At 38.6% G+C, this 22,334-nt stretch overlaps 2 protein-coding genes and 1 long non-coding RNA gene across 7 annotated transcripts; 1 reads left to right on the forward strand and 2 right to left on the reverse strand.

Moving 5' to 3' along the window:
* Positions 1–1,884: 1,884 nt before the first annotated feature.
* On the reverse strand, positions 1,885–9,313 carry LOC103977795 (TOM1-like protein 6). 2 transcript variants are annotated; one of them, XM_065121744.1, is made up of 9 exons: positions 9,023–9,313; positions 6,968–7,042; positions 6,549–6,647; positions 4,957–5,070; positions 4,277–4,443; positions 4,063–4,144; positions 3,853–3,938; positions 3,031–3,309; positions 1,885–2,956 (listed from the first exon to the last, which is right to left on the reverse strand). In XM_065121744.1, exons 3-9 carry the CDS (start codon positions 6,633–6,635, stop codon positions 2,128–2,130), a joined length of 1,644 nt encoding a protein of 547 aa, XP_064977816.1. In that variant the 5' UTR covers positions 6,636–6,647; positions 6,968–7,042; positions 9,023–9,313; the 3' UTR covers positions 1,885–2,127. The 2 variants fall into 2 exon arrangements, with proteins under 2 accessions (XP_064977816.1, XP_009391690.2); XM_009393415.3 differs by having other exon boundaries at positions 6,968–7,046.
* A 1,508-nt stretch (positions 9,314–10,821) lies between these two features.
* LOC135619605 (uncharacterized) lies at positions 10,822–15,561 on the reverse strand. Of its 3 annotated transcripts, none has more exons than XR_010489420.1 (4): positions 15,320–15,561; positions 15,000–15,185; positions 13,012–14,783; positions 10,822–11,758 (listed from the first exon to the last, which is right to left on the reverse strand). It is a non-coding gene; the product is annotated as an uncharacterized LOC135619605 (long non-coding RNA). The 3 variants fall into 3 exon arrangements; XR_010489417.1 differs by having other exon boundaries at positions 15,000–15,194; XR_010489419.1 differs by lacking the exon at positions 10,822–11,758 and having other exon boundaries at positions 12,171–14,783; positions 15,000–15,194.
* Positions 15,562–15,682: 121 nt separating this feature from the next.
* On the forward strand, positions 15,683–21,985 carry LOC135619599 (U2 small nuclear ribonucleoprotein B''-like). Of its 2 annotated transcripts, XM_065121770.1 has the most exons (6): positions 15,683–15,839; positions 16,941–17,113; positions 17,333–17,426; positions 18,981–19,060; positions 21,077–21,400; positions 21,681–21,985. In XM_065121770.1, exons 1-5 carry the CDS (start codon positions 15,758–15,760, stop codon positions 21,362–21,364), a joined length of 717 nt encoding a protein of 238 aa, XP_064977842.1. In that variant the 5' UTR covers positions 15,683–15,757; the 3' UTR covers positions 21,365–21,400; positions 21,681–21,985. The 2 variants fall into 2 exon arrangements, with proteins under 2 accessions (XP_064977842.1, XP_064977834.1); XM_065121762.1 differs by lacking the exon at positions 21,681–21,985 and having other exon boundaries at positions 21,077–21,486.
* Positions 21,986–22,334: the final 349 nt, after the last annotated feature.

The following is a 22,334-nucleotide window of genomic DNA, read 5'->3' on the forward strand; positions in this document are numbered from 1 at the left end:
CATAGTTGGAAATCCTAATACGAAGCATCAACAACAAGCTGATCTGCCTAGTCTAACACACAAGCTTCTCTCGAGACTTTTCTTCCCATCATCGAATGCTGTTCATGAACTCTTAGTAGCCTCAACTTACCAAACTTTCAGCAACTCATGAATGCCACTGCTTCTAGCAAGTACTGTGTACAACAGCATTCAATATCTAGATCTAAAATGGTAGATTTACTAGTACTATGATCACATGTCTAAACTAGATCTATATAGCTTAACACTAATCGAAACAGCATTTACGCCTTAAGCATCAGTATTACATGTCTTAATTTTTTTCATGTACATGTAAAATTACAACAACAAATATAATATGTCTATGAAAGAAAGATGGAATGTGAGCACCATCTTGAGTGATACCACTTATTCAAGCTCCACAGAAACAAGAAGAAGAAGAAGAAGAAGAGGAACCCTAGAAGAAGAGCTTATGTGGAAACAGATGAAAGGGGGGAACAAGTCCTTCCTCATCTCAATCCAGAAGAGAGACACAAAGTGCAAGTAGAACACCACCCACCCAGATTTCTGCTACCTGTCATGCCTGGCCACCATGGACGACAGTGGGGAGTACCTGGCTGGAACCGGCACCGGGCTCCGGAGAGCCACACCGGAGAACCGCAGCACGGTGGAGATCAAGGAGATGAGCTCCATCGCCATGTGGCTCACCTCATGCAACCTGCAGAAGCTCTTCCTCATGATCACACCCAACACCACATGGATTGCCTCCTCCCAAATGCCACCCATCGCGCGGTATTCCTCTCTCCACCTCGGTCTTCCTTTTTAGGAGTCCCGTGTTATGTATAACCCTGGAAGCGACTCCAAAAGGCTCGCCGTTTGGGAAGAGCCTCTTCAACACAGCTTTCGCTAGAGGACCCAAATGCCCATGACGGTGAAGAAAGCCACGTCGCAGTGAATCTAAAGAAGGCAGTGACGTTGGGATCGCGGAGGGCGTTTCTGGAATACAGATGAGGAGGAGGAGGACATAGATCGAATGGGGCAGATGGATGATGGGACCCAGATGAGGACATGATGTCTTCATTCTTGCGTGCCGTGTGCACTTCCTCCTTGTGAGAGAGCTGAGAGTGGCATTTTGGGAAGACCAGTCGGGGCTGCAAGCTTGACTCGTCATTGTCTTCATTCTTGGCATTTTGGGAAGACCACCGTGGGCTCGAGAGCATGTCGACATTGTGGCGCATGCATCACATCACGGGGAAGAGAAGAGACAAGTAATTAAGAATACCATTAAAAGCTTGACTCGTCCTTGTGAGTGCATGCATGGGTCGGTGGGCGGGCGGGCTTCTTCGTACGTCTGTGCTGGCTGGGCCACGTGCTTCGACACCACACACGCTGCGACAGAGATTCTACACCAGTCGAAGATACGTGTGAGTTGGATAGTCGTTGGATTGAAGGAGAACATTAACCATGCCATTCATCTTGTCATTAACGGAGGTTCTTTTCCGGCTTTTGGTGACTGATGCACACCTGCAAGATGTAGACCGTTCTTGACTGGTGGTCCCAACTTAGTACAGATGTGTATATCAGTGTATATATTATATGTATACACTGACAAAAAACAAAAAAGTTTCTGGTGGGGGAGAATATGATATTAATGTGTGGGCATATATATATATATATATATATATATAATTCTAGTAAAGCAAATTTAGCAAAAGAAGATTACTTCTGATCCTACAAAAAATAATATACAATTTCTTATCCGGAATCAGTAACTAGAAGAATTTAAAAGCGAGCAAAATTAGTTTCACAAATGAGTTTAAATAATTACAACAAAAACAAAATTATTCGAAATGCACAACAAAATCCATAAAGAACATGAGGAAAGACTTGATAAAAGACCAGCGGTGAGCTTTAGATTGTTAAGTGGTATCTTGAAGCATGCAAAGTATGCAATCGTTTATATACATTCACGTTTGCCTATCATGATTTTGGTGCAGCCACAGCACCAACAATACAAACCAATTATAAGTTGGATTTAGAAATGTACAACACCATCACAAACCTAAAACAGTTTGCAAGGAACTTCCCAGCTGCCGATGATAAATCAAATTAGTACTATAGAAAAATATTTTATTTGCTCCCGTTTATCATGCCTTGGCTGGATGTGCCGGAGAATGTAGAATTTTGGCTGCTTGTCTTCGGACCTGTACTGGGATTTCGCAAGTCTAGCAGATCATCGAATAACCTGTTAGTGTAGACATAAGGTTTAGGAGAATTTGGCTTCCCTGTCTTGTGCCCAAGGCTAGTATTTGTCTGTGTTTTGGTCGTTGGGACATTGTTGACTCTCGGGCCGAATGAATTGTAGAACTGCACAGGGCGAGAAGTCTGCATGGAGGTGTAAGTAGCGGAAAATCCACCAGCTCCGGGTGCAGGATGTTGGTAAGTGGTTGGCACAAAGGGATTGGTATTGGGACTGGCATTGGCATCAGAAGTAGCCCATGGTGGAGGTGGATAACCAGATGAGTTCAAGAACACCTCGGGTTGAGGTTGTGGACGTGGTGGAGATGGAGAATGAGTCTGGGTTTGAGTCCATGGTGCAGTGTAGCTGTTTTGGGGAATGTATGCTTGGTTTACAGGATAACCTTGTCCAGCTGAGGGAACTGGCGGAGATCCATTTTGGTCAGACACAACTGGAGGTGTTAAAGGAGTATGGGGAGGAGATGGGTTTGATGACAAGGTAATACTGAGAAGATCGACTATATCTTGCTCTTTTGTGGCAGTCTTCACTGGGGTTGGAGGATCAGGCAGTGTCAATTCGCTACTTGCCTCGGAGGATGATGCTCCATCCATGGTTGATGCAACTGTTGAAGGGATAATGTCACTCGGGTTTGGCAAGGACAAATGACCACTGGTTGCAGCAGATTTGCTATCACCACCCAATGGCTTGCTTTTGGAGTTCCTGCAGAAGAACAAATATGGTTTTAACCACAGGGATATTGATTACTCAAGTATGTGAAGGTGGGTCTGTGTGACCTGCGAGCCAACTGAGCAAAATCATCATCCTCGTCTTCCGCTCCATCATCATACCAACTTATTGCTGCAGGTTGAGGTACAACAGGAGTCCTTGAACTTGTGATAGATACAGATACATCAACAGGGGGAGGTGAACTAGAGGTTATTGCATCATGCTCTGTGATAGATTCAGATACTTCAGCTGGCAGAGGTAAACCAGAGGCTATTGCATCATGCTTTGCGAGTAGACTTTGCAAATTATCATTTAATTCAAGGCCTCGACCCAGAAGCTCCTCATCCCTGTAAACATGGCCAAGTACCATTTTTTCAGAATTTACTCCAAACATAAGAAATGTTACTTCCTACAGAAAGGTATAATCAAAGACAGGTACAACATTCAAAAAGATCCCCAAGGTTCCACATTAACCAAATTTCAGAAGTTGACACCAAGTCGGATGATGCCTCGACAAGTCAAATAATCATACTGGCAGAAGAAACGAGGACCAGAGGGAATGCCTTGTGTAAAGTTATCACAAAGAATGAGTATAAATGTTCCATATGGAACAAAAACACACGACCACATGCGAGATTGCTAGTGGATATATAGGAACAGTACGTAGAATTTTCTCTACATAAGAGACTGGAGAAAGCTTATTATGGCTATGGCTAAACACTTCAGAAAACAATTGTCAAAGAAGAACAAGAACAATGTTTGATGAAAATCTCACAGTTGGAAACAAGACCTGGTAAAGCTCACCTGACACCATCTTAAATGATTATGGTACTTTCATATTTTAACCATCTAATCATAAAGTACAGATTCATAATCAAACAGTAAACTACCTGATTGAATCAATCAATTGCATCAGCCTCGTTTGGTTGGAGCGACACTGGTTGACAAGATCTATAATCACTTCATCTTTAACAGCCTGAAGATAGTAAAAATATCAACTTAAACACAAAGCCTAAATTAAAGATAAACTTAATATAAAGTGCCAACTATACAAATTTTTGAAAGAATAAGCATGGATAAAAATGATAATAGAAACATACACTGCGATCATTTGGATTCACAGCTTTCAGCATCTCGCTTAACAGCTCCATCACACTCTGCATGCTGGCCAAATCTGATAAACTGATTTTATAATGATACAGAGTCAATTATTGGATAAGCAAACATAAACACCAACGGGAGAACATAAAATAAGGAAGCAGAAAACGTTAATATCAGCTCCATCATTACAGAATACAACAAAGAGAAAGATACCTCAATTTTGCCATCTCAGATGCCATAGCTTCATCCAGTCTTAAAGCAGAATTGCTAGGCATCCCATACCCTATAGGAGGATGTGTGGTTTCATTTGTTGCATGTCCAGCAGGAGTAAAAATTAATGTAGCATCAGAGGAGCGTTCTGGGAACTGCACTCCAGATCTCTGCATAAATTACACAAGTTGTACAAAAATAATTACAACACTTTTCCCAAAAATAAAATAAGGTATTGCCATGTTAACAACTTAGAACAGTATCCATAAGAAATAGTCCAAATATTGAATGTCTACCCACAAAAAGAACAGAAAAGAAGGATTCATGCACACTGTCTTATTTTCTTTGCATGCGTAAACAGAGAGGTGCATATAAGCAAATATAGCACTAAGCCCAATAGAAATACACTTATTATACACATAACAAGTTACACTCTGCTTGCTGAATAAAAGTAAACATCTTGTGCAATGTATAACAGTGGCCTACACCATGATATCCACAAAGATATTTTTCATGCAAATTTCAACCAACCTAACAATAAATGAATAATAGACAGTCAAGGAAACAAAAGAACTCTTCACACCGTTATGGCCTACTGTTGTATGTTAATATGTTCATTCATATGAGTTATCATTAGAAAAAGAGAAGAAAACTTGAACAATGAGTTAAAGTAACAAACACACCTTTAAGTCAGCATATGCCAAGTAAAACTGAGGATACTTTCCTCCAGCCCCACCAAATGCTACTTGCCATGAGTCCAGCAATTCCAAAATCTTGTCTCTCACTTGCATATCAGTCTGTTGAAACAAAAAGGTACATGCTTTATTGGGTAAAGAAATTATGATTTATAACCAAATCTATCATAATCAAATACAAGGCTGAGATAATTTTAAAATAATTGAACAAGTTTGTCCCAATAAATACCCTAAGGATTCCATGATACCAAAAACTTCATATAATTATTCAGTATCAGTGCAAAATCAGTTTTAGATCCAATGAAGGATTTCAGGTGCCCACCATGATACTAGCATCCCCCTATTGATACATATTATATATGCATGAGGGACTTCTCTTCTCTTGCTAGCTTAGTTGTCTATTTTGACTGAGATGTAAGCTCAACCAAGATGAACTACATTCCTCATCTGCACCATATTCATCTTTTATTTTACACTTGCTGCTCGAGTTCTCTGTAGGCATGACCTTGGCAAATGCTTCAGCTGATGACATGGACCAAACCAGTTGCCAGCCAACATGCAAAATTCAAAACCTTAAATATAATAATTTATTGTGTCTAAAATTTAAGGAAATACAACTAATATTTTGATTCATTATGATCAGAGTTACAAATGCCTTTTCTGTAAATTAACCAAACAGTTTGTGGTCAGCTCTGAGCTTGATTAAATACTGCTTAGGAATATTCAAACTGGGGTGAACAATAAAACAGCCTCAAAATTAATTTTCAAGCTGATATCCTGAACTTGGTGAATTTGATCAGTCCTTCAGTTAAATTTTCTTGAGATGCACACACATATATATAGAGCAAATTTATAAGTCATGCATTTTCAATCCGCACCTATTATATTATGTTGAAATACCATGCTGTGTCACTGCCAGCCATTTTACACCATGCTGATGATATAAAGATGACCTTTTTAGTAGCTTATATAAGTACACATTAAACTTCCCCTAGATGGATGACTACACTTCAAAGGTGTCATGGTCACCCTATCTTATAAATTTCAACTGAGATACAGCATTGTTTTCATACAGCTGATGGTATATAAATGCTTAGTCGGTCAGAACAGCTCAATAGGTATTCTTTGAAAACTTCACAGCTTCAAGAATGATACAGAGAATACAGCTCCTCTATAGCTTCACAGAAAAATTTTGAAAAGAAGTCTCCATGTGTTAGTGTACAGCATGTCATACTGTCCAAAAAAGCCTTTTCATATTTTTTTCTTGTCATTATTTTATCATAGGTAACCATGCAAATTTTTTTAGAGCTGTAATTGTATAAAAAAATTACATTCAAAATATTGACTGAACATAGTAGTACCCCAAAAGAATAAATGCAATAATAAAACAAGTTTAATCACAGATATAATAATAAAGAGCAAGATCAAAATGATCCTTCTGCCAGAAGTACAATACACATTAAACTTATATAGATTCAGTACCTAGAGACTGAAAAATGCCATGTAATCGCAATGAATAACTAAACAACAAGATATAGCTGATCAACAACACTCAAGGATAATTGAAAAAGTGAACCGACCTTCTTCCTGACAATTTTGACCATCTCCTGCAGTATTTCACGTTCAACTACTTGAAAATGCACATAGTTACCACAATTCTTAATCATTGTCTCTAACAGCTGCAAAGATCAGATTGAAACATTAGTTAAGTACTTGGGACAACTTTCAAGATTTCAAAGTAGACTCCTCCAAAGTGAGTCCAACAATATTACAGATATTTCCAACATGCAAATGAAACTTTGATAAACCAATCAAATCACAAAATATCAAATATGTCCACTAATAATACCATAAGTGACTACAAAATTCATTTAGAATTCATTTTTTCTCACCGTCCAATAAGAAATAAAAATAAATAACCTTACATGCAAAGGCTGCATACACAGAACAATACGCTGAAAAATTTCTATATGATTAACATCTGTAGACTTCCACATACCGTTAAAGCCAAAAATTGAACCTTTGGATTTTTATGTTGCAAGCGCTTCTTCACTGCTTTAACCACATCTTTAGCCTGCCTGATTCACTATACCTTATTAGTGGTTGCAAGAAGTTGTAAATAATCTAGAAATTTAGGAACTTCGATTTAAATACAGGCAAATGCAATAAACTCATAGCATAAAGTTATACTAAAATAGGAGAGTAGGAGGAAAACACTAAGAAGTATATTTTTATGATCTGAAATTCTTAAGACAAACTGAAGTGTCTCACATACAACCATTATAATGTACATAAAAAGGAAGAGTCATCTTTTTGTCAAGGGATGAGAAAAAAAATGTAGACGATGTAGGGCAAAGGTACCTCTATACATCAAATTCAACTAGAGATCATTCAAGGATCACTTTAAAAATCATGTGGTAACTGGCATAAGCTTGAAGGTTATGTAGAAAGCACTGCTAACAAAGTAGACTATAAAACATAGTTCTCTCAAATATGTCCTTCGAATCATAGCATACTTTATTCCCTCAAAAGAGTATAGTATAAGAACATGGACAAACAATTAAAAATAACCCCACAAAAATTGTACTGCCCCGATTCAGTCTCTATATCAGAAGTGGGTAAAAACTTGAATGAACTTACAAGTGCTTGATTGTTGTATTACTAATTAAACTCAGGCCTAAACATTTTGGATCAATAGTTCAGGCTCAACAAGCTAGTTGTCACATCAGGTCAAGTCATGATAATATAGTGTTAGAGCCAATCTAATATTGGACATAATAAGGGACTCGAGTAGAAAAAGGTTAGCCATGGATGAAACTAGAGGGTACATCATGGCATGAAGCTATAATTGGACTAGGTCTGATGTGAACCAATGTTAAGATTTGATTTTGAGCTATATGGTCATCGATGAGGATGTCAAACCCATAAGTGGAGGAGATCGTTATACCTAATTTAGTCCTATATAGGAAATAGGAAGTGAGTAGAAGCTTGAATGGAATTATAAGGGTTTGATGGGTATACGTAAACATTTTGGGCTAGTTGTTCTGGTTTAATAGGATGGGTTGGGACACAAATAGTACATGATGGTCCAGGGAGAAGATAATGATTACATGCCTCATGTCAAGACCAAACTTAAAGAAGATAAAAATCTTACAAAACACATCATTACAATGGAAAAGGCTAAAGATAAAAGAAGCACATCAACTAGGAGATAAAACTGAACCCAACGTTTCCAAATGGCCCATAAATGACAAAAAATTTTACTGGTCGCTGCACATTTTCCTTGATCACACCTCAACCGTGGCCAGTCAACTTACTCCACTTTGAGAGGCCAGAATCTAGCACCTCATCTTGCTAAGCCACTTCCTTGAACCCTCATGATCATAGGTGACCAACGTCTTTTGGAGAAAAATCACAGGCGGACAACTAAAATTACTATAATGTTTTTGTTTACAATAGTTCCAGGAAATGTCCACCACCAGGACTACCAACTTTAAATTAGTCAAACATCGTGATGAAACTTTTATATGATATAATCTATTTCTTGGGCATACGGAGATTTACAGGATAAAATCGACAACATATAGTTAAGAAACTTAGGAGCTTCAAAATCAAACATATACACTAAGAGAACAAAATAGCCAACTTGATCAAAATCTCCTGCGAACCAAGCTAATAAAACAACTAAACAAAATTTTGCCTCTTTGTTAGTCTCCTAAAATAAAAGAAGGCTTACAAGGAAGAGGTGCAACTAAAACCCAACTTAACAAGAAAACACCAAAGAACTAAATCAAACAACCCCTAAGAAACCCAAACCGAGCAAGAATCGGTGTCAGCAAACATAATTCTTCAGAGCCCTGCAAACAGAAAACCCCAGAACTTCGACTCTATCAAAGCCAAGTCACAGAACACCTATTCGAACCCCAAGTTTCAAATTCAGACCGCAAAAAACCCATCCAATCACAGAAACCCTAGCAGAAAGAAGCAGAACTCGAGCTCCACTAAATAAATAAAAAAAGGTATCAGGAACCAAAATTCCATCAAGGGTGCTCACCCGTGGTCGGAATTTACCGAGTCGCAGATGTCCATGTTCAACGTCCAGTCCGGCCCCATGAGGAGGTCGCTCGTGGCCTTCTCCACCCGGACCGTCGCCGACGACGAGGACGACGACAACATCGCTCCGACTCCACAAACCCGTCCCAAAGAGATCCGAAAGAACACGAAATCTAGCAACAGAAAAGATCAAAGCTTTTGCCCTTCCCGACTCCTAATCGCGGAAATCCGGTGGAATCCCTTTCGAGTTCAGCCACTAAAGCGAACAAAACAGCGAGAGATGGGGGGAAGAAGAAACTGTTTATAAATAATAGCGAGGAGATGGCAGAGGTCCGTTTAAAAAGGTATTCCCTCCCGAGCCAGGATCCTCTCCAATCATTGTACATTTCCTACTCAGATCCAACCATCATGGATCCATCGGACTCGGGGTCCGCACAAATCAACGTTCCAGATGTGGAAACAAGATCGTTTCAGGAAGTAGTAATGTTTTACGATCCCGCACGATTCTTTTCTTGTTTTTCCTATATTTTGCCTACTCTCCCATCGATCGTTACCTGATCGTACACCTGACCCTAAAACTGGGCCCCACGTAGGACCCACACGGACTGCCATTCCATCGATCAATGGCATGGCAGGTAAACGGCGAGCTAGAAACAGTCCGAAGAAGTGTTTTATTTGTTCGGGTCGGTTCGGTTCAACTTTTTGTGACTCGCATTTTGCTGACGTGTTATCGACCGGGGAGGGGAGGCGGTAAAGGACAAAGACGGGTGAAAAGGTGGGCGACAGCGGAGCAATTGAGATGGGGGGGGGGGCTCGCGATCAAGCCACGTAGAGCAAATCCTCACCGTTGGATGCGGTGGTCGGCCACGGATAAGATTAGGCTCATCCCATGGAATATATAATATACCGGTGCAATAAATTCTATTGAAAACCGTTATAATCTTTTGCTAGGAAGATTAGACTTGCAATCGAACCGAACCGGATGTGATACGACTCGAAACGTCGGGAGACATCCAATGCAGCACGCAATTGCAGGACGACTCGATTCCTGAGATGATGCCAAATTGACGTGCGGCAAAGGGAAAGCAGGCGAATCATGGGTGGACGTGCACCGAGCACGGTTGATAGCGGTGGGGAGAGGCACGAATCACGTTGTGTGTGGGTGCGTGCTCGGTCGCCATCAACGTCAGATTGTCGGATCACATTTTGATATTATTTGAGTCTTAACGTATATATAATATGATTTGACGGAAATCGAAATTGATGAGGAAATAGGAAGGGTAAGGAGAAATGGATTGGAAAATTGATTGATTGATTGATTGTGTTATATTTTCGTAGGTTATTCATTTTTTACAGCAAAACAAAAAATTGATACCTTTAGATTTGATTTGGATTGAAACCAAATAATTCGACACCCATAATTAAATTATAAAATATAATTCCTCAAATTTAATGTCCTATTTAGTACAAGTATATTATCACTAACTTTTTAATACAAGTGCATTATCACTAACTTGTACTTAATATTTTGAGTTAGTGGAAGTTTATATCAACAAGAATGGTGTCTTTATTCTCACTGTTTTCAAGTCATTAGCAATGTACTCAGAAGACCCAGAGAACCTGTCTTGCTGCAACATGTATCAAGATGTAGCTACTTTTGGTCTGGATTGATTGGACTCTGTACTCACACTAAGAAGAGAGAAACTTCCACTAAGTTCCTAATTCTGTCACTTGATAAACATAGAAGACTCAGAAGAATCCATCCATGAAGTACAATGAAAGCATAGAAGTTTTACTATATTAGAGAACAAGAATGGGGTTAGAATGAGGCATGAAACTTTACCTTTAGCTGCATTTGTCAGGATTTACCTTCTATGTATAGACCAAGGGAGAACAATTAACTTCTGTTTAATTCCTACTGTGTTCTCTCATGTTTCATATCCAATGAACATATCATAGTAAAAGTTTATTGAAGCTCTAATATGCACTTTTCTTGAAGGAAAGACTTTTCATGTTTAACACTTCCTCACTGAAACCAAATCTCTAAAGGAACAAGTAGTTCATCTTCTCTTTCCATTGACTTAAAGCCTTTCTCATTGAAGGAGAGAAATCATAACTTCTTCTTCATCATTGCTTATGAAACCTTGCTGATGTTTCTTGCTGCATTCCATTTCTGGAATTGGATTAGTCAAACAATTGTGAAATCCAAATTGTTCATGATGAAATCTAACAACAGATCTTATTGTTCTTGGCATCCTGCTTCATTCTCTTTCTCTCTTGTGACTGAATGTAGGGCATCTCAAACAATGTTTAGTTGATCACAATAGCAAAATTGTTGATGTGGAGCATCTTGAAGTTATGTGATCACAAAATTAATATGAGATACTTTAGAAGAATCTCGGATTGTTATGTAATCACCTAACAAATCCAACTTCTAAAAAGAATGAATTCTCCATTAATAGAATGATTGTGAAAGAAGACTTGTTTTCCTTTCAGATAATACATCAACAGCTGCCACCACCACATTCCATTGAACTCTGATGTTTATCCTCACTATGTTAGTCCTCCAAAGATTTCAATAGGATAGCAGAACTTGAACTTCAATCCAAGTCAATATGGGAGGAATTGACTGAGCAAAAGATCATGAGTGCATAACCTGAACTTGTCGAAATCTATAAATGATATATAATAAAAAGAGGCATATATTTGTCATTTGAACTATGCCTTGGTTCACATCCTGTTGACATAAAGTGAAGAGAAGATGAATGAGAGACAATGCAATCAGAAGAGGAAGAATGTTCTTAGTATTAACACAGGCTGTGAGCTCAAAAAACACATCTAGTACTTGTACTTGCAGAATTTTATTCAGTATCTGCTATATAATACCATTAACGGGAAAAAGATCAGAGAAAATCTCACTGATCCATTTCCACAGCAGTATCAAATTCCCTCCCAAATCTTTTAGTACAATTTTGCATTTATTTTTTCTAGTAATCTCACTGGTTACAAGTTTTATTTAGTTTAGTTAGAATCAAAATAGGTTCTGACTCTGACATCATACTGAAAATTGTGCTTTTAGGGTGTATGAAAAATGAACTATACAAAAATGACCTTGAATTTCTACATAGTGTACAGTTCATTTCATCTTTGAATAAATCATATCACATCTGGAATTAGGTTGCTGTTTCTCAGATCTAAAGGGACCTTTGGAATCTTAGATGGACTGTGCAATACAACACCATGGAGTAAGCATGATGTTTAATAAGAAGATAGTGGCCAGTAAAAGGTACAATTGCATTTTATTCACAGGGCCCATTGTCTCCATGACATGAACAAATCTGAACAACCACTCTGATAGTAGTGTTGTCCTTGGCTTTAAGAGAGACAGAAATTGCACTGGATGTAGGACATACTATCACCAGCATGACCAAGGTGGTAGGTTGCAGGATTCATCTAGCATTGAAGTGATAACTGAAAGAAAGGAAAATAATGAATACTCTCACTGTGGAGACACACTGCATGGATATGACTATTTGTTCCTTTTTTTTTATTCTTTTCTGATCAAACAATGTATGAGCAGACAAAACTACCAACTCAGCTTGAGTTTCTATTGTAAGAAGTTATTGACATGTCCAGTTCATGGTGAATTGTGACCAAAATCTCTTTAGCAAAAAGGAATAAGGTATTAGTTCCGAATCTCTATTTCAGCATCTGACTTCTACTTGGTGTTTTTCTGATCTTGACTTCACATCTAGGAAAGTGTATGAAACCTACCAAATGATCATGTAACCATCTCTTTTTAGTGTTGAAGTATAACTATTTTAATTGATGATATGGAAGATACATACTGTTCTTAAAATTTGGTACACGAGATCATGACATACTGAACACACTGTCCAGGACACAAAAAAAAAAAAAAAATCAGATTGTGAGTGAGATGCATATGAAACTCCTACTCTTTCTTTCTAAGCAAAGTTTAGTAGTTCTTACCTACAGAGACTGGGATTTGAACAAGAGATCATGGTTGCAATGGTGAAGCGACCAACTGTGACTTCAAGTTTGCCAATCCTGCAGACCAACTCATTCTCGTAGTTATAAGATTGGTTGTGCATGGTGGAGAAGATGAGCACATGAAGACAGGCACAACTCTTCATTTTGCGAGCAGGAATATGTGCTATGGATGCACGTGCCCTGCTTCTCCACCCTGAACAACCCATCTTCCAAATGCTCATCACTCCGGCAAGCAACTCTGAAGCTGGAGACTCCATTGCCCTTGGTTTGAAGGCCTGTATTGGATATTCATCTCCTCCCAGCTCTGGCTCTCTTTATATAACCTCTAACATTCTACTGAAACAGTTTCCACAAAAGTTGGTAGAGGTAGTATGGAAGAAACATCTTCCAACCTCAGTAGCATCGTAGGGTCCAAGCCAACAAAGTAGTGCCAATCTTGCTGGTGACAACAGAGAAGAGCCTCTCATCCATCCCGAATTCACATGTGGTATCAATGATAGCAATCATGATAGGTGGAGCCAACCGTCGAACTAGAATTCTAAACCCAAACAAGGAAAGTAGAAATCTTTCATCAGTCTGTGATTATGATCTCAGTAGGAAGGAATGCTACCTCACTTCATGACCATTTCTCTTAGGCTCAAAAAGCTTTTGTTCTTGGTAAGAAGTCTTATACATACGGAAGTAAAAGTATCCTTAAGTTTTTCCTATTTCTTGTCATGAGCTGCCTCCACTCATAAGTAAAGCTTGATTGGTTCTCGACGGAGAGCAGCACTTGTAAGAAAGCAACAGGAAAAACAATCTGGACCACCATGAAAAATGACATGGAATGTAGCAATGGTCCCAAGTGTGATCTTTGGTGATCGATGGACTGTGATGTAGAACTTGAGAAAGAGAGGAGTGATATCTACCCATTGAGTGAAGAACATGACTACAAGGACCACTCCCTGAATGAAGAACACAACCACAAGGACCACTCTTTATTTAGCTGAACTTAAGCTTCCTACATGTCAGATAGCTTAGCATATGCTCACTTGAAAGAGTGTAGATTAGTTTAAGTCTCCTTTTCATCTCACTGAATTTGACATCCTTGCACTTCATCCCCAAATCAATCTTGTAGCCATGTAAAATTCCCATGCCTTGTGGCACTGGATCTATCATGCAGATAAGTACAAGTTGGATTGCTGTCATATGTTGCAGCTACCTTTAGTCCTTTGTGGCACCTTTATTGCATCAGGGGATTGAATTTGAGGAATACTGCTACTGCCTACTGCTTTCTTTCTTCTTCCACTGTAAATTCTTGGAAAGGAGATTCTGGGCTTGGCAAGATTCTGGCTGATTCAGAGGAGTAATAATGGTCTTTGAAAGGATTAATGCAGGAGATAGTCCACCACTGTCGGTGAGACTTGGAACTGCTTTTTCTTCATTTGTTTTGCTAATTCAATCATCTGTACAATGAGCTTCTAATCTGACACGACTCTGGTTTCGATTTGTTCTAATTGATACCTGCATCTCCCATCTGAAATTTTATCTGCACTCATCAGAAACATGAAAGTTCCAGTACAACACCTTTAGGGACTTCTTGTGGGCTCCAAATCTGAAGTCAAACAGTTCGTCAGCTGAAGTGAAAGAGGAACAGTTTCGTTTGAGTTCTAGCACTCTGGCGCATGCTAAACGTTGGTGGTGGAAGTCCATCGAGCTGTGACATTGAAGGTGGACACTTTGATGATCCACAGCTTCAAATGCTGAGACGGCTGAAAGATACCACATATGAGAACAAAATTAGTGATGAAAAGAAGTCACTGTAGGAAGCAGCGAATCGTGCAAGTAATCATTACAAGCAACAAAAGACATGCATCCTGGCTACCGAAATGATGGAGACGGGTTTTCCCAACTCCATTTCTTCTTCCTCCATTAATCCCGCCACAGATTTCACGTCTGGATTCAAGTGAGAGTGAGAGGTTTCTTACTAGTGTTGTAACAGTGACATCCTTCCAGCATGAACACACTCTCGCCTACATAAAGATCAAGCGCTGCAGAGCATTTCTTCTGGAGAATTAAGAGCCCAGAATTTGCTACCATGCTGTGCGGTAAATTGGAGCCATCTCTTGAAGTAGACGCAGATGATTCTCTCGGACACTATTGTTGCTTCATCTCTGGAGTTTCTTCAACACAGGAACATAAATATGCCATTAATGCACTCATGTTTTGATTGGTTCAAGTCTCAAGTGCTCAAAAGCAGTATGCTGTTACTTCAGGAACTCAGTCAAATTCACATGAAATGCTATACCTTTACTGGTCAATCAAGATGTTCTCACCGAAACCTTTTTCTTCTTCGTAACAGAATGTTGGATCTGAACTTGGAGATTCATGTCCATTTTCGGGTCGTTGGACGCCATGAACGCTATCCAAGGTCGACTTTTGAGCAGGTCGGAGAGCTGTTCGAGGACGAATCGGTCGGAATGGGTGGTGTTCGATTCGATTAGGGTTGCAATTGCCTTGCCGCCGTTCGAGATTTCTAATGGCTCTTCCATTTTAGTCATCGCAGATGTCAGATGATCCCATCCGTCCATTTTTCGGATCATAGTATGATCCACATTTGATAACCGTCCGTAGCTATCATACACCGATAGAGACGATATATGGGACTCACATTGTATACTGCTCTTACCCGCCGCCGAAGCACAGGAAAAGGGATTTTGCTGTCTCGCTTCGGCTGGCTCTGGCGATGGTAGCGATGCTTTCCGGCGATATCCCTCCGAATCAAACAATTTACATCAACAATCTGAATGAGAAGGTCAAGAAAGAAGGTAAAAGTCTCTTGCTTTGTATCGATCTTTGATAGGTTTCGTGAATTTTCCCAATGCATTTGTTCTTCCTCGTAGTCTTGTTTTAGGGTTTTTCGAGGATGTTTAAGTTGCTACGATTTGCTCGTGAATCTTGTTCGCTAATTTCTTTGCATTAGATCAAGTGCATTCATTGCAAAGTTCTGCTGCTGAATGGATCGGTGGCTTAACATGATCTGACTAGTAAAAGACGGGATCGAACTCTTGCTATGTGGAAAATTGCAACTGCTGACTAGTGACCCACTGTCGAATTTTACATTGTAAGCTGGAATAAGGTGTATGACACTCTGCAACAGGTTTTTAATTCTCTCTTAAACTTGTCCAGGGTTAGAGATGATGGTTTCGAAGTGTGACCTTTTAGTCGAACATATGAGGGCCTATTAGGAGAAAATGATATATTATGGCCACTTGAGCGTTTTTATGACCTTAAGTTCCATGGGAGCATTACCTTTATGTAAAAATCAGGACTTTCTAGTTGACATAATTCTTTTTTGTCATATTGCAGCCCCTAGAGTCTCTTATTTATCTGTTGCCAGGGTTTAAATGTGCCATGGTAAAAGATCAAAGTGTCTGCCCTCTCTATTCATTCATCAAGCAAAGTTGTTTTGAAAGCCACAGAAAATGGCAGGATTTCCTTTTGTGGAAACCATGGTCTTTCAGCTGGTCCAAGTTTTTTGCTAGGAATCGATTTGTTTTCAATTTGTTAGGCTTTCAGTCGAAAAGCCATCGGATAAGTACGTGTTACATACACTTGGAATTGTTGTGCCATATTGACATTAAGTTGGTACCACAAAAGTGGCCTTCAGGAAGTTTGCTGTTATTTATTGTACTTTGTTACTTGTTGGAGATGGATGAATGATATGAAGCTTGTGGTAATGTATTATATTTATATACTTTGTAGTCCCTCCTCAATCCTTATTTCTCTCGCTAAACTCAAAGACAAAAATACAAAAAAAAAAATGAAAACAAGAAGGTGCAGTTCATAATGTACTCACCTAATACCTATATGGGTGAATTCGATAGTTATGGATACTTTTTTTGAATTTTGATTTTCTTTGTTGGCAGAACTGAAGCGATCCCTCTATGCTCTATTTTCCCAATATGGAAGAATTTTGGATGTGGTGACCCTAAAAACACCAAAACTTCGTGGCCAGGCATGGGTGGTCTTCGCTGAAGTTCCAGCTGCTAGTAATGCAGTACGACAAATGCAAAGATTCCCATTCTATGATAAACCAATGGTGAGTCCTAGTTAACCGACAGTACAATGATTTCAATGTAAACTTCCACCCCTCAGATAAGAGAACATGTGCTGTTATATGGTTCAAACTTTTTTTATGGTCATTTTGTCATCATAGTGAGACACTGCTGAGCTGTCAATCTAATTATATGTGGACACCATGTGCATTATGTAAGTTATGAATTTGTTTGATAATTATTTGCTTAAATATCTGGTGCAGAGAATACAGTATGCAAAAACAAAATCTGATTGTGTTGCAAAAGCTGATGGGACATATGTTCCAAGAGAAAAGAAAAAGAAGCAAGAAGAAAAGGGTATGCACATTTTGCTTTCATCTTTCTTGATCGACTATGCTTAAAGTAAGATGCTTTTCTTTTTCTCACTTGTTAATGTCAATGTATCTTTTTGAGCATCTAATTATTGACAAAAGAATTGAGAAATAAATGCTCGATTACATCTACAAATAATAAGTTATGACAGTGAAGTTTGTGTTTTGACAGTCCTATAAGTTGTTTATTTTTCCCTCATTTTTGTGCAAATTTTCCTAATTTTATTGAGGATTACTTCTCGGTCCACCTGTCAACCAGTACTTCTATTCAACTGAGAATAATATATTATATCAGACTATTTATTTCTCAGTTCCATAGATGTTGATCCCTAGATCCCAAAACCCCTGAGGAATCTTGGAGGATCACTATATAGATTCTTAAGCTTATTCTATATAATTAGAAGAAAAAAAAAAGTTTGATCACCTAACTGTTTCTGTGAAGTATTGCTTCTCTTAGCAGTCTGAGCTGGAATATTATTACCAACCAACTAGCATATAACACTTTTAGAACAGGTTAAGAAGCAACAGTGTGGATAACTGTTTCTGAGAAGTATTGCTTCTGCTAGCAGTCTGAGCTAGGAAATTGTTACCAACCAACTAGCATATAACAGCTTTAGGACAGGTTAAGAAGCAACAGTGTAGATAATTGCGATACCTTGATGAATCATGACATTTTTGTGTTTAGTTCACATGTAGAACTTTTTGTTCTTCCTGCAGATTGTTGTCCATATTAAATATCACAGGATTTGCATTATCCCATAGGTATGTGCAATAAATGGATAAAGTGCAATAAATGGATAACAAGTTTGAATTATGCTGCTAATTGAAAATAAGCATGAATTTCGAGACAAAATATTTCGAAGAATAAATCCAAATGATGTTCAAAATCTTTGTGATGTGGATTTTATTTGACAATTACTTTTTGTTAGTTTTACCTAAGGTTCGCAATATCATACCGTATCGGTATTTCGATCTGGGCTCGGTACCAGTATGGTACGGTATACCGAGTGGTACACCCAGATGTACCGAGTACTGTAGCACTGTAGGTACACTGCTACAGTGCTACAATACATTCGGATTAGTAACAGTCGGTCCGCGTACCGACAACCTGTCGGACTGGTACGTACTGCCCGTACCGGACGGTACGGCTCGGTACGGCAGACCCTGGTTTTACCACACCTTCACTGAGACATTTGGAGTTGCCACCACAGGATTCTAGAAGTCATAAAATTTACAGAATTCAAATGAAGGATCTACTATATGGAATATGTTCTTGAATCTACTATATTGCATACTTTCTTTGAGTTATTATCTTGTCTACAAATTAAAATATGGGCAGTTTTGCTCCTCCTTTCCCCTTCTATGAGCATGGATTTCCTGTTGAATAGTGATAATATCTTTTCACCTTGAAATTTTGGCTCTACATAATATTGCAACCATGTACCCTTACCAGATTTTTTCCATGGAAATATAACTCTGTGATAAGATTGTTTATGGGTTCTCAATCAGAAAATGATTTATTTTGCCTTTCTTGCTTTAGCTGCTGAAAAGAAACGCCGATTTGAGGAGGCTCAGCAATCTGCTTCTGCTGCTAATGCTCAAACTAATGGAGGGCTGTCTGTAAGTTTATTTGTCACATTAAAATGAATTCATTTATTGTGAATTTGATACCATCAATCATGTATGTTAGTTATGGAACAAAATCATATAAATAAGAGAAACATAATGCATATAATTGGCACTTTACAGTGCTAAGGTGCATGTAGTGATCCTGGTCTATGCTATTTTTAATCTAGGTACTATAGTATAGTGTGATCATTATTACGGATATCAAATTATGTTACTGAAGCTCCCAGAAAGGCATCCAACATTAGATTGCATTTGCTGTGGAGATATCACTAGGATGAGGTTTTGTCCTGTTCTTAGGAGAAAGAAGTAAAAAGAAAGTTCTCAAGATTTGATTAGCCTTTTTCTTAACATTGTAGAGGACAAACGTTGGTACAACAGTATGGTTGTTCCTTCGCAGTAGCCTTCGCAACTATGGTGATCATCGAGTCACAGAAACCACTTGTCTACTTGTAGGGATAAGGCTGTGTCTACTGTCTCATGCTCCTCCTCACATTAGTAGGAGTCTCATTCACTCATTTTGCGTTTTTAAGTTCTCTTTGATACAAGTTGTCACAATCCACCCTTGTGAGAGAATTGACTCATAAACTTGATGGATCCTATGACTTTAAATGCTAAAAGCCAAACTAATGGTAGTAACTCCATTTAACACTGTATATAACTGCAATTATAATCTTACTTCCAATGTAGGAAGTATGAACTAAGTTGTCATTGCTCATCTCTAGAATACTCTTAAGTGAAGCCAGTTCTGAAAACGGAATGATATTGTTGCTATCTGTGCCATTAGGTTTATTCAATAGTTGATAATCCTTATTAGGGAAGATTATAGTTAAGAAATAAGTGGATAATTCTTATCATGGGGCACAATACTTACAGAAATAAAGCTTGATTTTAGAAAGTTTGTTGATAGTTTATCTTTCTATTTTTAATTATGTAATTATCAATTGTGTACCAGATTCTATTCTAGTATGATAAAGTTCTTAACAAGTATTGATATTGTTTATTAACTTCAATATTCTTAGTGATTCAGAGTTTGGAGTTCCACATAGGTTCCAGGGGTGTACTCATCAGTTTGTAATCATTACCTCTTATGACTTTGGATTTGGTGTACATCTTGGGCCCAGGTCTTTTTCTCTATTGCCCACTTCTCTGGACACCACCCCCTTGCCAAACAAAATAAAAAATAACAAATGCACGAAAAAAGAAGAAGAAAAAAATAAAAACAAATCTCCGGAAAAGATATGTGTGCTACATGACAAAATTGTCAGAAATTTTTCTTCATGTACTTGACATGGTGTCCTCCCTTAGATTGGGTGTCATGCTATGCATCAAGCGAGTTGTTTGACATTAATCAGAGAAGAAATGCATAACTTAGTGTCTCCACTGTAAGCAGATTTGATGCAACGATGAAATAGCCCAGAATACCTCATAAAGTATCTATGTTATGTCCTCTAGTTCTCATACGATCTTCCAATCTTGAAAACCTGCTATCGAGGCTTCTGGATTCTCTCCATTCCATCTGAGGTCTACATTGCATGATTGCCTCGTGATGCAACATGCTCGGCATCTAAAACTGCTTTATTGCCTTCTAATTCTACAGGCTTAGAACATACTGACTCCATTACCATTGAACTATTTACTGCAGTCTGCCTTTTTTACTATAACATTGACATCATCAGCTGATTTTATGCTGATAACAGGAAGAATCATGCACAAAACCCATTAGCTCTGATGAAGTAAACCGAAATAACTTTCTACAATGACTATTTAACAGGAAAAGCCTCTGTAGTAGTAATCAGAATAGGCATTTATTGCTTTTCTTTTTAGGTACTTGTGTTCTCTAAACTCAGTATGGCTTTAAGCTTTAGTTGAACCAATATCAGTCTCTTCTGTATTGGAAGAAAAATTCATGTCATATTTGTGTGGAGTATTTCCTTAGAAGTTGGAAAGTTTATTCCTCAAGATATCCTATGATCAGAGGGGATCCTCAAAAATCTTTCTTGTTTACAGGCTTCGCAAGCTTCTCGCCAAGGAAAGACCAGTTCTCAGGAGCCCATGGCTGCTCCCAACAACATCCTTTTCATACAAAACCTGCCTCATGAAACAACAAGCATGATGCTTCAAATCCTTTTCCAGCAATACCCTGGTTTCAGTGAAGTCCGCATGATCGAAGCGAAGCCGGGCATTGCATTTGTGGAGTTCGCCGATGATGTGCAGGCTTCAATCGCAATGCAAGCTCTCCAAGGTTTCAAGATCACCCCGCAAAACCCAATGGTCATCACCTACGCTAAGAAATGATGCTCTCTTTTCACAATGAAATCTCCTTTTACCATGGTATGTAAAATTTAGTCTGCATGTTATCAACCGCTAAACATGTTTTTACCGGGCGCAATTACATTTTCGATGTGATCTACTATTCAGCGTTGGATGTTGATGTGATGAATGGATGAATTGCATGAACCATTAAATGCCTTTAACCTGAACGTTGTTTGCATCCATATGAAAATATTAGACAAAATAAGATTGCTTGCTCATACGAAAATATTAGACAAAATAAGATTGCTTGCTTGAAACAACTTTGGTCAAACTAATTGTTTACGGCCCTCTTTAACAGGGAACAACATGATGAACCAATCAAGACAGAGAGGTGAGTCAAATCTTGGCCAAGCAACGAGCTCCATGCAGCCTCTTCTCAGCTTTTGAATTTGATTGCTTTGCATGCTATTTTGTCCCGATCTATCAAACTTCTCTTTGCATGAATATATTATGTCAAAGGCAGACTCTATGTAGGAGTGTATTGAATATCCAAGCAGGATTTAATAGTTAGTAACAAATGTACATCATCTGCCCATACAGTGGTGCTATACAAACAAATAAATAATTTCTAATCAACATATCAAAATCAATCTCTTTTGCTAATATCGGATTCATAGTGAAATTATTCTTGTGACTCAAACCTGATCATATAAGTGGCAAAGAAGCAATCCTATTGTGGCGCCATGGTCAATTCATGTTATGGCATTACATTGATTGTTCCTACGATGTCACATTGGCTAGTTCTTCTCGTCTCCTTGATTGAAATTTCTGGATTCCTTCCATGTGTTTTAGCGATGGAGACATGCTTATTATTCGCAAAGCCATGTAAGCACTTTTTTGGACTTTTCAAGGTGGCGTAGGCGACCTGTTCACCAGTCAACCCGACGACTTTGACTCTCTCTCTCTCTCTCTCTCTCTCTCTCTCTCTCTCTCTCTCTCTCTCTCTCTCTCA

Source organism: Musa acuminata, chromosome BXJ1-3 (genome assembly GCF_036884655.1).
Source record: "Musa acuminata AAA Group cultivar baxijiao chromosome BXJ1-3, Cavendish_Baxijiao_AAA, whole genome shotgun sequence".
Taxonomy (NCBI): Eukaryota; Viridiplantae; Streptophyta; class Magnoliopsida; order Zingiberales; family Musaceae; genus Musa; species Musa acuminata.

Excerpts from the sequence above, each read along its gene's own strand:
- LOC103977795 (XM_009393415.3), bottom strand. The coding sequence starts at position 9,144 with ATGTTGTCGTCGTCCTCGTCGTCGGCGACGGTCCGGGTGGAGAAGGCC. Across the intron at positions 7,047-9,022 it reads TCGGTAAATTCCGACCACGG|GCAGGCTAAAGATGTGGTTA; the intron begins GTGAGCACCCTT and ends ATAGTGAATCAG. Across the intron at positions 4,444-4,956 it reads TGGCATATGCTGACTTAAAG|AGATCTGGAGTGCAGTTCCC; the intron begins GTGTGTTTGTTA and ends TAATTTATGCAG.
- LOC135619599 (XM_065121770.1), top strand. The coding sequence starts at position 15,758 with ATGGTAGCGATGCTTTCCGGCGATATCCCTCCGAATCAAACAATTTAC. Across the intron at positions 17,114-17,332 it reads CATTCTATGATAAACCAATG|AGAATACAGTATGCAAAAAC; the intron begins GTGAGTCCTAGT and ends TATCTGGTGCAG. Across the intron at positions 19,061-21,076 it reads AAACTAATGGAGGGCTGTCT|GCTTCGCAAGCTTCTCGCCA; the intron begins GTAAGTTTATTT and ends TCTTGTTTACAG.